The 14,235-nt window shown below is 62.2% G+C and overlaps 1 protein-coding gene across 2 annotated transcripts; it reads right to left on the minus strand.

Annotated features, from left to right (window-relative positions):
* Positions 1-568: 568 nt before the first annotated feature.
* GANAB (glucosidase II alpha subunit) lies at positions 569-14,227 on the minus strand. Of its 2 annotated transcripts, XM_073352106.1 has the most exons (25): positions 14,128-14,227; positions 12,320-12,421; positions 11,891-11,999; positions 10,515-10,642; positions 10,118-10,297; positions 9,465-9,530; positions 8,148-8,247; positions 7,767-7,860; positions 7,159-7,255; positions 6,801-6,981; positions 6,359-6,512; positions 5,841-6,076; positions 4,995-5,121; positions 4,770-4,849; positions 4,460-4,603; positions 4,018-4,114; positions 3,147-3,248; positions 2,550-2,793; positions 2,111-2,175; positions 1,931-2,007; positions 1,757-1,831; positions 1,443-1,556; positions 1,254-1,366; positions 843-943; positions 569-679 (listed from the first exon to the last, which is right to left on the minus strand). In XM_073352106.1, the coding sequence occupies exons 1-25, from the start codon at positions 14,145-14,147 to the stop codon at positions 570-572; spliced, it is 2,916 nt and encodes a 971-aa protein (XP_073208207.1). In that variant the 5' UTR covers positions 14,148-14,227; the 3' UTR covers position 569. The 2 variants fall into 2 exon arrangements, with proteins under 2 accessions (XP_073208207.1, XP_078709804.1); XM_078853678.1 differs by lacking the exon at positions 9,465-9,530.
* Positions 14,228-14,235: the final 8 nt, after the last annotated feature.

The raw sequence follows: 14,235 nt of genomic DNA on the forward strand, positions 1-14,235 counted from the left end.
AGCGTGTGTGAGGGGAGTCAGTCCATCTAGGACAGGAAGGGGGGTGTCAAAGGATCAGGCCAGCCAAAGTGTTTGGTCCCACGGTTCGGCCAGGGGCACCTAAATGTTCTGGAGAACTTGGTGACTGGGCAGCTACTCCCCTCCCCTCCCGGTCCATCCCACCCCCACCCCTACTAGAAGGGGCCTCTGAGCAGCAAGGGGTGTAGGGCTGTAACACACAAACCTGGTCCCTCGCCCAAGGATTTGTCATTCAGAACCAGGAGCAAATATTGCTAGAAATTAGTCTATAAAGCAGCTCAGAGAAAGATAAGGGTGGTAGGGGCTAGGTACTCCCATGCCCCTGCCACCCCTATACTGTGGAAGGCTGGGGGTGGGGTGGTGGTGTCAGAACTCCCCTGTCTGCCCTTCACAGGGGAGACCAGCCCTGAGACACAGGGAGAAGGGTGGGGTACTGCTGGCTCAAGGCCTCAGCCCTGCCTGGGCATGGTGTATCCTAGGGGGGGAAGGGGGGAGAAAAGAAACATCATCCTTCACTCCAAGCCCCCCCCCTCCACCCCCACCGCACGGCATTATCGCAGGGAGATGCTCCAGTTGGCTCCGATGTTGACGCCAGGTTTGCGCAGAGTCAGGACAGAGGTCTCCGGCTCGTGCTGGAAATCCAGGCGTGTCTCAGCCATGCCTGCAGGAGGGGAGGGGGCAGGGCAGCCATTAGAAAGGAGAGGTCCCTGGAGCACTCTCCCCCACCCCCCAACTTGGACCCAAGCCCCACAGGACATTTACTGCCATCCCCCATGACTGGACCAGGAAGCCCAAAGGTCCCTTGGCCCTGTGCCCCCACTCACCAGGCTGTCTGAGGAAGACGGCGGCTGGCTTCCCCGCTCCCAGGATCACCACCCGCTCAATCCAGGCTGGGCTCTCAAAGATGCCTTTGGAATCCGCCGATCTGGAAAAGGGGACAGAGCCTGGGGGTCAGAGGCTGCTGGATAGGGGGCAGAGCCGGGCTGGCACCAGCATGGTGGTAGGAAGGAACAGGGGCAGGCTAGTGTCATGGGGGTATCAGGTTGTCCAGGGTGGGCAGCACTACTAGGCCAGCACTGTATGTGGGGGGAAGGGAGGTTACCCGGCAGTCTGGGAGGGACTGTGCCATTTGGGAAGAGGGGGTGCCAGCCCTGTGGTGGTGCAGCGTGGGTACCAGCCATCACGGTGGGACAGGGTTGGATGGCAGCAGTACCAGGCCGGCACCACGTGGGTACCTGGCTGTCAGAGTGTTGCTGGCAAAGCTGAAGTGGCGGTGCAGGTACTGGGCCTTGATCTCGAAGTTGTATGTGTGCCCATCGTCAATGAAAAGATCTCCTTCCGCTGTACCCTGTGTGGAGACAGAAGCTGGTAAACAGGGGCAGGGTTACTAGGAAACCCCCACCCTGGGGCCCTGCATCACTCACCTGGGGGCTGAGCGCCACATAGAGCGTGTAGGGGTCGTGGTACATGCAGTCCGATGAGCGGCGTACCCGCTCCTTCCGCGGCACAATGCTCCCGCCTCGCTGGTACACAGGGATCTGCAGGGAGAGGACTGGTCAGTGGCCCTAGCCGGGGCTGGATCAAAGCCACGCCTCTGGAGGGGAAAGGCCCTGTGTCCCATTGCCCACACCCTAAGCCAGCCAACCCCCCTACCCTGGAGCTGGATCAGAGCCAGAGCCCCCTAGAAGGGAAGGCCCCATGTCCCATTCCTGAAAGAGGATGCTCCCCCATGACTCACACTGCTCATGGTGACAGGCACATAAAGCGTCTGGGGGGCATGGTGCTTCTGGTGGGAGTGGACATCATACCAAACCTGCCAAGAGAGGAGAGGTTACAGGGGGTGTCAACAGCTAGCGCCCCACAGCTCTCAGCATCCCGCTGCCCTTCCACAATGAGCCGCCTCCCTCCTCACCTCTCCTTTGCCAGGCAGGTAGACCTGCACGCCATGGGCACCCTGCTCTGTCACTGGGTGGACCAGCAGTGCGTTACCTGGGAGGAGGACACAGCAAGGTCAGCAGCAGTAAGGACATGGGGGGGAGGGGACGGCAGCACCTACCCCCCAGCCAGGGATCCCCATGGGTTGGGCACTCACCGATCAGGAACTGGTCATCAATGCTGAAGGTGGTGACGTCATCAGAGTACTCCACCCAGAGCGGCCTGGAACAGAGCAGAGCATGAGGGGGACCACACCCTGACCTCCACGAGCGCCCCCAAGCCCCTGCACTCTTATGAGCAGTGCCCCTGCCCCGAGCCAACCCCATTACTCAGCAACGCCTCCCCCCAACTTCATCCCCAGCCATGCCCTCACCCCAAGAGGTCCCCCACTCTCTCCCCAATGGTGCCTTCCCCAGTAGTTCCCCCCCCCAAGAGCTCACCAGCAGTGCCCCACCCACTCAGTCTCCAGTGGTGCTCCCACTCCATTCCCAGCCATGCCCCTGACTCAAGAGCCCCCCAACTACCTAGCCCAAGAGATCCCTCACTATCCAGCGATGTCTGTGCCCCAAGATCTCCATCCTCCAACTTCTGCTCACCTCATGACAGGCTGGCCAGAGCGGTAGCTGTGGTAGAAGGTTGTGTACCAGTAGGGCAGCAGGGCATAGCGCTGGCGGATGGCGGCACGGATCAGGGCCTTGTTCTCCTCCCCAAAGAGCCAGGGCTCACGCCGCACAGTGTCCAGATGGGCATGGGCCCGGTAGAAGGGCTGGTAGGCGCCAACCTGGTACCAGCGCACCAGCAGCTCCGCATCCGGGCTCTTGAAAAAGCCACCCACATCAGCTGCAGCAGGACAGAGAGGGACGAGGTAAGTGCTCAGCCTGACCCCAGGCCCCAATGTCCCCCATCAACCTTCCTCCTGCCCCCTAAGAGATGGATGGGGCTGTGGAGAGAGAGCCCGGTCTAACCCCAACACTCCCCTGCCCCGCCCAGCACCAGAGGTGAAAGCTTGACCCTAAGCCCCTCAGGCCCCCAACCCACTGAGAGACAGTGCCAAGGTAGGAGTGACCAGTCTGACCCCCAACTGCCCCCCATCTCCCTGTCCTGCCAACCCCTAACCCCCAGCCACAGCCTGGAAGGAGAGCAGCCAAGGCCAGCCCTGCCCGCAGACAGCTGCGCCCCATGCACACACACACCTCCGCAGAAGGAGATGCCCACCAGGGCCAGGCTCAGGCACATGGGGATGGAGATCTTCATGTGGTCCCACTCGGCCGCATTGTCCCCCGTCCACACCGCGCCTGCGAAGGGGTGGGCACCAGACAAAGGGGTGAGGACAGAGCAGTCCCCCTGTGCCCCCAACTGGCAAGGGGTTTACAAGACTCCCCCGATCATGGGATGTGCAGTCTGGTGCAACAAAAACGCTCATGCCAAGTCTTAAACGAAAGCTAGGCTCAGGCTGGTCATGGCTATTGGTGTGAAACGTTTGGAGATACGACGTGAGGTACCTGCGGAGACTGACCATGCAGTCTGCCAGATGATACCCAGGCAGAGCTGCCCAACAGCTTCCCACGACGCCAGGTATGCGTTCACCTGGCGTTTGGGTGGCATGTAAATGGAGCATTGTAAGCCAATGCTGCAGACGCGCCGATTGCCTATGAAGTCGAGAGGGGGGAGGGATATGAAATCAACAGGGAGGTGGCACACTGCCACGGGGTGTCCCTGGGGACAGACAAGGAAATTTGGGGGATAAAAAGGTGGCAAAAAGCCCCCCCTTTCTCCTGCACATAGGAAGCAATTGGGCAGTGCAATCACATTCATGAAAACAGGATCACAACCAGCCTTGGTTGAAAGGCTGCAAATGATATTCGGGGTGAGTGGAAAGGGCTTTCGCCAGATCAGCCTGCAACGTGTCTCAAGAAAGCGGGTGCCGCTTCTGGTTTGTGTGGGATCCTTTTGTCTCCGTTATCCTAGCTCACAGTCTCAGTCCTGGGTCCCCTGAAAACCACCACAGCCTCTCCACTACCCCCACAAGGGCACTGGGGGGCAGAGCTCCCCCCACCCACTCACCATAGCGCTGGGAGCCGGCAAAGAAGGCACGGCTCAGCACGAAGGGGCGCTCAAGGCCCCCCGAACGCTGCTCCAGTCCCTGTGCTGTCGCCATTTGCTGCCAGAGGGAAAAGAGAGACCTTGTGAGGGTAATTGGCAGAGTCTGCCAACACCTTTCCCCAACTGGGACCTCCACACTCCTTGAGGCAACCCAACCCCCCTGGGAGCCTACCATGGGGCTGCAATCCCCAACCCCAGGTGAGTGACACTCTTCCCCCACTGGGAACCCCACTCATTGGGATCCCACCACGGGGGTGACTTCCCCATCCCCCTGAGCCATGGGCCAACCCTCCCCCGCAAAGGTCTGAAGGCTCTTGAGCTCCCAACACTCCTGGTGCCTCCCCACACCACATAGAAGGTTGTGCAGGTGGCAGTGCCCCCCAAGGACTCCCCGCCCCCTTACCACATAGAAGCCGTAGAGGTTGTGCAGGTCACGGTGCTCCCAGCCGCCCTGGTGCAGGGCGTCTTTGTACATGGTCACCTCGGGGCCGTTGAACACAGATGGCTCATTCATGTCGTTCCAAATGTACAAGTTCTCCATGGAGGCCTGGGGATGGGGGGCAATGAGACACAGGTAGCACCACAGTCCTCCTGCCCCACCTGGGAAAAGCTGCTGAGTCAAGGGACAGCTCAATGCTGGCCCCCCAACCCGAGTGTGGGGACAGCTCACCCCACAGCTCCACTCCCCGCCCGTAGCCCCACTTCCACCCTACCTCGTAGTGGTCGTAGGAGAACATGCTGGCCCACCAGGCGCGCATCTCAGGGTTGGTGAAGTCGGGGTAGCCAGCCGAGCCTGGGGGGGCGGAAGGGGAGGATTAGTGACACGCCAGGGGCTCCACGCCTAGCACTCTGCCTGGCACCTGCTCCTGGCCAGCCCCACCCCCACCCTGTCCCGGGCCACAGCCCTGCCCCCCATCCCAACAGCACCCCCAGCTCACCTGGCCAGCACCAGCCTTCATAGTCACTGCCATCCTTGGTCTTGACATAGAAGCCACGGGAGCGGATCTCGTTGTGGACCTGATACCCGCTGTCCACCTTGATGTGTGGGTCCACGATGGACACCATCTGGGGGGAGGGGTCAGAGACTTGAACCGGGTACCCCCACAGTCCAAGGGGGGGGTCAGGCGGGGCAGGGCATTCCTTGCCATTCGGGGCTGGGCTTATGGCTATGTACCCCTGCAGGGGCCTCACGGGGCCTCCGGCCGGCAGCTGCCCCAGTGTCTCGAGGTGGTGGGGACATCTTCCCTTCTATCTCTTGGCTCGGGACGCTGCAGGGCTGGGGGAACCGACTGAGGTCCCCAGGGAAGTAGGATCAGGGAGTGCAGGTGGGCGCTGGTGGGGTCAGGGAGGGGGCCATTGGTGGGTGGGCGCCGAAGAAGTCGGGTTGGGGGGGTTGTCAGGTGGAGGGGGCGGGCGCCTTACTGGGTGGGGGCCAGAGAAGTTGGGTCGGGAGAGTGCCGGTGGGGTCAGGTCGGTGGGGCATTGGTGGGCAGGCGCTGGCGGGGTAGGGTCAGGTCGGTGGGATGTTGGTGGGCAGGCATCAGAGAAGTCAGGTTGGGGGGGGGGGTGCGTTGATGGGCAGGCGCTGGAGAAGTCGTGTCGGGAGGGGGGCACTGGAGAAGTCGTGTCGGGAGGGGGGGCGCCACTGGTGGGCAGGCACTGGAGAAGTCGGGTGAGGACCGTTTGTGGGCAGGCACCGGAGAAAAGGGGGCCGGGGGGGAATCAGTGGACAGGTGCCAGAGAAGTCAGGTGGGGGGGGGGGGGCGCGCCGGCGGGGCTCTCACTTTGCGTCTCTTGGTGGCCAGGCGCCCCAGCATGTTGCGGGGCTGGGGGAACTTGTTGGGGTCCCAGGTGAAGTAGCGCTTGCCATCGGTGTGCTCGATGTCCAGCCAGATGACATCGCAGGGGATGTCGTGCACGTCGAAGCCGTCGTCCACGGCAGCCACGTCATCCTCATCATTGTAGTTCCAGCGGCTCTGATGATAGGCCATGGCAAAGAGCGGGGGCAGGGCCTGTGTACCTGGGGGAAATAGGAACCAATACATGGGCACCCCACCCTCCCGTGGAGCCACCTTCCCCTCGCACCCAGCCCTGCTGACAGGGCTGTGCAGCGACTCCCTAGCCTGGCCTGACCCAGCCCTCCCCACCTGGACCCGTCAGGGTCACACAACCCCATCCCCGCTTCTCTGTCCCCATCAGGGCCAAGTAAACTCTCCTCTTCTCCTATACCCACCAGGGCCATGTATCCCCCTCTCCCCACCCGTCAGGGCTGGGTAACCCCCCCCCACCCCCAGGCCTGTACCCGTCAGGGCTGTGTACTGCCTGAAGACATCAGTGGGCGCAGGCCCCAGCAGCAGAAAGACATCGATGATGCCGCTCTCCGACATCCAGCGCACGTCGGTCTGGGGGGTTTCACCACCGCCCTGCATGTAATCCAGCATCTTCCCAAACAGTGTCTGCAGGGGGAGCCGTCAGCAATGGGGGGGAGGGGAGTACCTGCTCCCCCACTGTCCCCCTCCAACCTCCTCACTGCCCTCCACCCAGAGCCAGCCCCCGTCCCCACACAGACCCCTCAGTACCCCACTGGAGCCAGCTTCCTTCCCCCCCCACTTGGAACTACCTCCACACAGAGCTGTGCCCCCCCCCCCCCCACAGACACACACTATCCCCTCCAGAGCCAGCCCCCCAGCAGACGATTTCTGAACCCCGCCCTGCCAGCCCAGCAGGAACCAGTGCCCTCGTACCTTGCCAGCTGTGTTGGAGCTGATGTCAACCCAGGTCTCGGCGGCATTGAGCCAGAAGATGCCCAGGGTGCGCTGGGTGTTGTGGGCCAGCAGAAGCGGCACGGAGCCATACAGCGCCATGGGGTTGTACAGCTCATATTGGAATACATCCAGGTTGTAGAGGCGGTACGGGTCACCCCCCCTGCAGGGACACATCAGGTCACTGCCCCGCCCCTCCCCACCCCTGAGAGGAACAGCACCCCCTCCCCCAATAGTCCCTCAGCCTCTCCTCAGCCCCAACAGAGGCAGCACCCCGCATCCCCCATGGGCCCAGACAGGCACAGAACCCCCCTGCAGCGCCAACGGGCCCCCTCCTCACTCGGTGGTGCGCAGGCGCAGGTGGTCGGCGTGCTCCGGGATCCCATAGACGTGCTCAAAGCCAGGCAGTGAGAAATCCAGCCCCACCGAGGTCGGCCCTGGAATGAAGGGGTTGTGATAACGCTGTAGCTCTCAGCAGCCCGTGGGGTCCAGGGCAGCACGGCACCGCCAGGACCTGCCCAGAAAGGGGCCTCCTCGCCCCAGCACCGTGCCCCCACGCTTGCTGTGCAGGCTGGGGTCCAGCAACACTCCCACTGCCAGTGACACCACAGCAAAAGGCTCTAGGGGGCAAGGTAGGCAGGGGCACTGGTCCTCCTCACAACCAATCGGCCTGTCCAGCCCAGCAACCCCCCAGCTCCAGGTCAGAGCAATGGACCCATCTAGCCCAGTAACGCTACCCCTCTTGGATCAGAGCAATGGACCCATCTAGCCCAGTATCCCTACCCCTCTTGGATCAGAGCAATGGACCCATCTAGCCCAGTTAAATCTCCCCCCGCCCCCCACCTCCCAATCAGAACAATGAGCCCATCCAGCCCAGTAACCCGTCTGCTCCAGATTGGAGCAATGAGCCTGTCCAGCCCCGTGTGGTGGGGTCAGGATGGCTCTCACCATTGGGCTTGCTGTCTGTGTGGGTCTTGAATGTCTCTTCCCAGGAACCCAGCTCCTCTTCAGCCCCGTCCGGTCTGTCCGGCACCTCCTCTGACTGAGAGGGATGGAAGTTAGACAAGGGAGCTGCAGGGATGAGCAGGCCCCAAGCCCCCATTCACAGGCACAGGGCACCCTTCTGGGGGAGCAGGCCAGGCCCCACATGCACGGGGCACAGCAGACAAGGCCTCTACATGCCTTTCCACACAGCTGCTGCTCAGCCACCCCACTCCCACAGAGGGTCTACACCTGCCTGCATACAAGTCCTCCCCACCACAGCCCCCCAAGTCTCTGCACAGGGCCCCCACTCCCTGCTCCACACAAGTCCCCTTCTCTCGCACACACCTTTGTGCTCTTCTCACTGGACTCCTCGTCCCCAGGCACAGCTGGCTCTGGCTCCTTCCCCGCTGCCTCGCCCTCCGGGGCTGGCTCCTTTGGCTCCTCCCTGAAAAAGGCAGAGGGAAGAACAGGCGGCTCAGCACCTGCCCCGGGCACCACCAGGGCACGGCAGCGCCAGGGATCACCCCAAGCTGGGCACAGCAGCATCTCCAGGGCAGGCAGGTACCATTAGTCTCTAGAAGCAGGAACCACTCACACACAGGCTGGCAACAGGTTAGCGGGGACAGAGGGCGAGAGGGGACAGCCCAGCCCAGATGCTCCCAGACTCTGCAGGGAGCCCCCCGATCTGACTCTTTCCCTCTGGACAGAGTCTTCCCCTATGCCAGGGAGGGTGCTGCCCCCACCCCTGCTGCTTCACAGTCCAGGGGTTTGGGTCCCCCATGCTAACACACTCGGGAGCAGGTCTCATCGCCCAAAGGGAGAGCAAGCATCTCAGCCACCGGCAGGGTCCTACAGAGCTATAGGCCTGGGGTGGCTACAGAGAGAGAGGGGCGGAGACTGGTGTAAAGGGGGTTCAGAGAGTCTCAGATTGGGGCTACAGTAGCACTGTGGGGGAGGACAGTGCCAGGTGTCTCGCAGCCCCAGGGCAGCCCCTTCCCTGCCAGCTTTCACTGGAAGGTTGGATTCAGTCTGAGGGGGGCAGGGCTGGGCTCGGCTCACCTGTCCCTGCACCAGCCACTCCCCCTCCATGGCCTCTGGGGCAGGGCACAGCCCATCTCCCCACCTGATCCCCATTCCTTCCTTCCCCAGGAGACACGCCCCCCCCCCCCACCCCACTGCCCTGCCTGGCCCCCAGGGGGACAAAGCCCCTCCCCAACCTGGCCCCTTGGGAGAAAACAACCCACAAACAGATTCTACCTGTCCAAGTCCACACAGCCCCCATGTCACCCTCCCATAGCTCTGCAGGTGGCTGCCCAAGCAGGCCCCTGCCCTGAGCAGCTAGGGGGTCCCATGCACCTACCAGCTCCCTCCCTGGGTGTGTCTTGCCTGCCTGGCACAGCCTGCAACGGGGGCAGGGATTAAATCACTGAGGGTCTGGGGAGTGCTCCGAGGGAGCGACTCCCTGGGCAATGAGGCAGGGGGTGAACACCACCCCCTTGGGACTAGAGGAGGGGGAAGCATCAGCCCCAGGGCTCCCCAAATCTAGACATGGTGGGGGAGGAGGAAGGGATCTGCCCCAGGGCTCCCCAGCTGTAGTACTACAGCCCCCGGCTACGGGCGGGTTGTGGGGGTCAGAGACAGTAGCAGAAGCTGTGGATTTACCTATGGAAAAGGCTCTTGATCTTATCCCACAAGCTACCGACCGAGCTACTAACTTTATCCGAGAAACTGGGGCCGGGGGAGGCACAATCAACAAAACAGAAACAGCGAGAGTCAGTGCATGGAATTCCAGACACAGAGATCCCCGCCCCCCCTTCATCTGCCCCTCACCAGGCCCTGTGCCCCCAGGAGCACAACAGATGCAGCAGGGACTGCTCCCCCTCCCAGCTGTGCCTCCTAACAGAGTCACAGCAAGGGGCCAGGTCCCAGCCCCTGTCCCCTTCAGCCCCCAGCGACCAGCCCTGGGAACCAGCCCCCAACCATGGTCTCCAGAGGGAAGAAATCAAGGGGTTTGGGCTGTTCCCCAAGAGCTTGAACATGGACCATGCCTCACTATAGCGCCCCCATGCTGGGAGAGGCCAGGGCTGGAGTAGCTGGGAGCTCCCCCTGCAGCCAGCGCTCTGGCCCAGCCCCCTACATGCCCCTGCCGGGAGAGGCTTGGACTGAGCACGCTAAGCTGAATGGGAGCTGGTCACCCCTCAGGGATCAGAACCCCGGTGGCTCTCAGGGACACAGCCCCACCTGCGGGGAGGCACTCACAGCTGCCAGAGATACGGGCTGGACGGGCCCAGAGCTCCCCTCCCCCTGGTACTCACGAGTCCTTCTGGTGCCGCAGGTGCTCAAAGTGCAGCAGCCCGCGGGGGTTGACGCTCAGCACCAGCTCCCGCCCCTGCAGCAGGTCCATGCGGAATGGCTTCCCTGTCAGGATCAGCTTGTGTCCAGAGTCGCCCAGTGAGAGCTCCACGCTATTCTCATCCCGGCCCGTCACTGCCAGCCTGGGGGGCAGCAGAGAGGGGATGGAGGACAGAGATATGGATGGAGGACACAACTAGGCTGCAGGGCAAGAGCCATGGGAAGACCCCCTGCCCATCCCCCCTCATCTGCTTACCCAGTGAGCACAGCTGGAAGAGCAGGCCCAAGGGTCCCCCGCTGTTAGCCCCACAACTCCCCCAAGCACAGCAAAGGGGGCCCCCTCCCTGCCAGGCCTCTTACCAGGTGGTGGGTGGGTCGCGCACCAGCACATCGGGCACCTCGTAGCGTGGGCGCAACGGACTCAGTTCATTGATCTTGATGCGCGTCATGTTCCCCTGCAGCCCACACAGCTCCAGCAGGAGTGGGACCTGGGGAGAATTAGTGTCAGCCTCACACCAGTCCCAAGGCCTCCCCTTCCCCAGCATCCTCCACCAGGGAACATGCCAGCCTTCCTGGCCAGAGGGAACCCTGGGAATCGCTTTGAAGAACTGGGGAGCCGTGCATCATCCTGCTGTGCAGAGGGGGGAAGGGCATTGCTGGGAACAGAACTTAGGTGTCCTGGCTCTCAGCCCTCCTGCTCCAACCCACTGCCCCCACTCCCCTCCCAACACTGGGAATAGAACCCAGGAGTCCTAGCTCCCGGCCTCCTTGCCTCATTAGACCCCACTTCTCTCCCAGACCTAGAGACAGAACCCAGGAGCAGTAGTTAGTCCTAAACCTGAAGGTGCCATAATGCCAATAAAATACTGATTTTCTTACACAGGAATTATTAAATTAATTCACATTTTAGTTGTATTCTGAACATCTAGTGCTGCAATCCATGGCTAAACCAGGCCTGGCTGGGGCCGGGTACCTTATCCGAAGTGATGTGTCTGGATTAAAAACAACATATCCAGACACACACACACATTTATAGTGCGGGGGTGCCAAGCCCATGCCAATTGGAGGGAACTGAACTGAGGGACATCCCGGGGACTCCAGAGAGGTCTGGCTGCGTGTCCTGGCTGCTCTAGGGTTACCCTGCTTGAGTCCTTTCCAACAAGGTTCCTGCCAACCTCTCCACCGCAGCTCATCCGGCCACCCTAGTTCCTGCTCAGTAACCAGCTATGGCCTCGGCAGCCTTTAGTCTCCAGCTCTAATGCCATCCCCCCCGGACTCACCCACATTGCGTCCTGCCCATTCCAGGGCACACAGATCCCCCCCGCACACGCACACACCTTGGCCCCAGAACTGAGCTGCCCAGATGCAGCAGCTCATGTGACCTGGCCAGAGAAGACGCCATCGAGCCCCTGCCCCAGAGGGTGAGGCTCACGTACCTCTGCTGGCTGCGCTAGACACTGCCACTTGCTCTGGCCCAGCAGGACCATCACGCAACATGCTGCTCATCATGGGTGAGAGTGTCCTGCAGCAGCATGGAGGCTCAGGGACCAGGCCCCCTTACTACTCGACTACAACATTGCTGTTGCTGCTGAGCAGTACCAGAACAGCTTCCAGTGTGACGCCACCATTGCCAAGAAATCCTGACTCCCAGCCTCTGCTCTCATCACACCCAGGACCCGCATTTCAGGGCTTAGCCACAGGTCTCTCGAGCTCCCACCCCAAGCTGGGCCCCTCACCTTGTTCACTTCATTGACAAGCTGCAGTTTCATGGAGTCCTGGCTGAGCTGGAGCGACTCCAGCAGCGCCCGGTAAGGGGAGCTCCCGGGCTTCACACTCCTCTGGCGCCTGGGGACAGGGGGGAGGGTTAGAGCAGCCAGTGGCAGGTGCAGCCTCCAGGCAAGCAGCTCAGCCTGGCTCCCTTCTCTCCAGATCTCAGCAGCAGTGCAGCGTGTTTGTGTCTCTGCTCCCTGCCCTGGGGAGAGCTGGGGGGAGAAGCCAGCATGGGAGCTGCACAACAGCCCAACCTCAACGAAAACCCGATGCCAGTGCAAGGGGGAGAGGCCAGAGAGCAGCAGCTCCTGGTCCTGCGTGGGGGCCATGATCCTCCCAGCCCTCGCTGTTCCCCTTTGCTTGATTCAGCCCCACACCTCTGCCCTACTACTCACTTGCAGAAGGAGCTCTGCTCACATGTCTTGAAGTTGCTCCTGTCCACAGCAAAGGCAGCAGCAAGGCAAAGGGCCATCCAGACAAGAGCTGCCATCCCCAGCCTAGAAGAGAGCCGGGGTCAGACGAAGGCGAGCTCTGGGGAATGCCCTGCCCAGCCCTGTATGTGGGTTTCCCAGAGGGGGAGCACTGGTTTCAGGGTTTCCAGCACCTGCCCTGAGCCAGGGACAGCATTGGTCCCTTGCTAGGGTTAACACCTGTGTGTGGGGGGTAGGGGAGGGGAAATGGGGCTTGGAGGGGATTAATGCATCTGCATCAGAGTTAACTCCAGCGCCAGGAGAAGAGAGACAGCACTGCCCCCATTACATGGGTCTCAGGGGGCAGTTCAGCACAGGTCCTGCCCTAGGGGCATCCACCTCTGGCACTTGGCACTCAGGACAGGGCAAATATGGCTGGCAGACCCCCTCATCCTGCCAGACCCTTGGGAGAAGCCCAGTTTCCCCTTCCCAGGGTAGATGCTCCAGGTAAGCCAGATGAGTCATGGGACTCATTAAAGGGCCTGCTACTGGGTCCCTCTGCCCCACAGGCCCCTCTGACATGCAGGGAAGGGGCACTGGGAGAGGTTCTACCTGGCAGGGGCAGCTCCTGATGCAGTGGGGTGGAGGGAGCGAAGGGCAGCTTCCTGCAGGAAGCGCTTGCAACACAGCCCGCAGGGCCATGTGAACGGGGCTTGCTGCTCAGTGCCAGCCAGCCACCCGCTTAGAGCATGAACTCTTCCCCCATGCACCAGGGCAAATCCCAGCGCTAGCTGGGCTAGGCTCAACCTCTGCCACCAGCACCTGGGTTTCACAGCCCTGCGGGTCTGGACTGAAGGGCGCCAGCAGAACCGTGCATGAGGAGCCCAGTGCTGGGACAGCAGGGGCTGCAGAACAGGACTGAGGGGCACTGGCACAGGTACAGGCCAGGGAAGGGCTCTGGCCACATGAGCCTACCCGTTCCTACCCGGACCCACTACACACCTGGAGCCCCAATATTGAGCCCCCTGACACCAGGGCTAATGCCTCCCATTAGCCTGGGGAGGGGAACAATGCCCCCAGACCCCCACTCCCAGGGCTACTGCCTCCACAGTCCCTCCCTGCCGCAGCTGGCCCCCAGCATCCACTGCGACAGGGGATTTTAGGGCAGCAGTGGGTGCAAAAGGCAGAGGTGGCTCAGGGAGAGGAGGGAAAAAGATTTTTGGGAGCTTAAAAGCCCCTCACCCCGCCCCAGGAGGCAAGGGAGCAGACGGGAACAGACAGCTCCAAGGCATTGCCAGCCCAGGCTCTGAACCAACTCCCCTGGGCCCTGTTAGCAGGCTCTGGCTGGACCCCAGTGGATGGAGCTGGTGTCTAAGGGGCAGCCTGAGTTTTGGTTGCGGGTGCTGGTATTAAAAGGAGATCAGGGCAGGCGAGTTGGGGGCCAATGGAGGATGTTTGGGGGTAAGGGGCAAGAGCTAATATCTGAGGGAGGGTTTCTGGGGGCTGAGCACAGAGCGCTGGGGATGTGTGGTGTTTGGGGGGGGTCTCTGGGGGTGGCCAAATAGAGGGTATTGGGGGGGCCTCTGGGACAGGAACAAAGAGGAGGGGGCTTAGGGAGGAGCTGGTATCTGGCGGGGGTCCCTGGGCCGGGCGGAGAATGGGGGAGGGGCTGTTTGGGGGGCCTGGGTCGGTCTCGGGGGACCGGGGACGGTGGGGAGCAGGAGGGCGGGGGCGGTCTCGGTTGGGATTCGGGGTTCTGGGTAGCGGGTCCCCACGCCGGCCCCAGCGCTCACCTCTCCGGCGCCGCCGCCATCTTGGATCGAGCCTGACCCCGCACACCGCCCCCGCCAGTACGGCTCGGTTCCCCATTGGCCCGGCGGGGCCTGAGCCCCTCCCCCACC

Source organism: Lepidochelys kempii, chromosome 7 (genome assembly GCF_965140285.1).
Source record: "Lepidochelys kempii isolate rLepKem1 chromosome 7, rLepKem1.hap1, whole genome shotgun sequence".
NCBI classification, from domain to species: Eukaryota; Metazoa; Chordata; order Testudines; family Cheloniidae; genus Lepidochelys; species Lepidochelys kempii.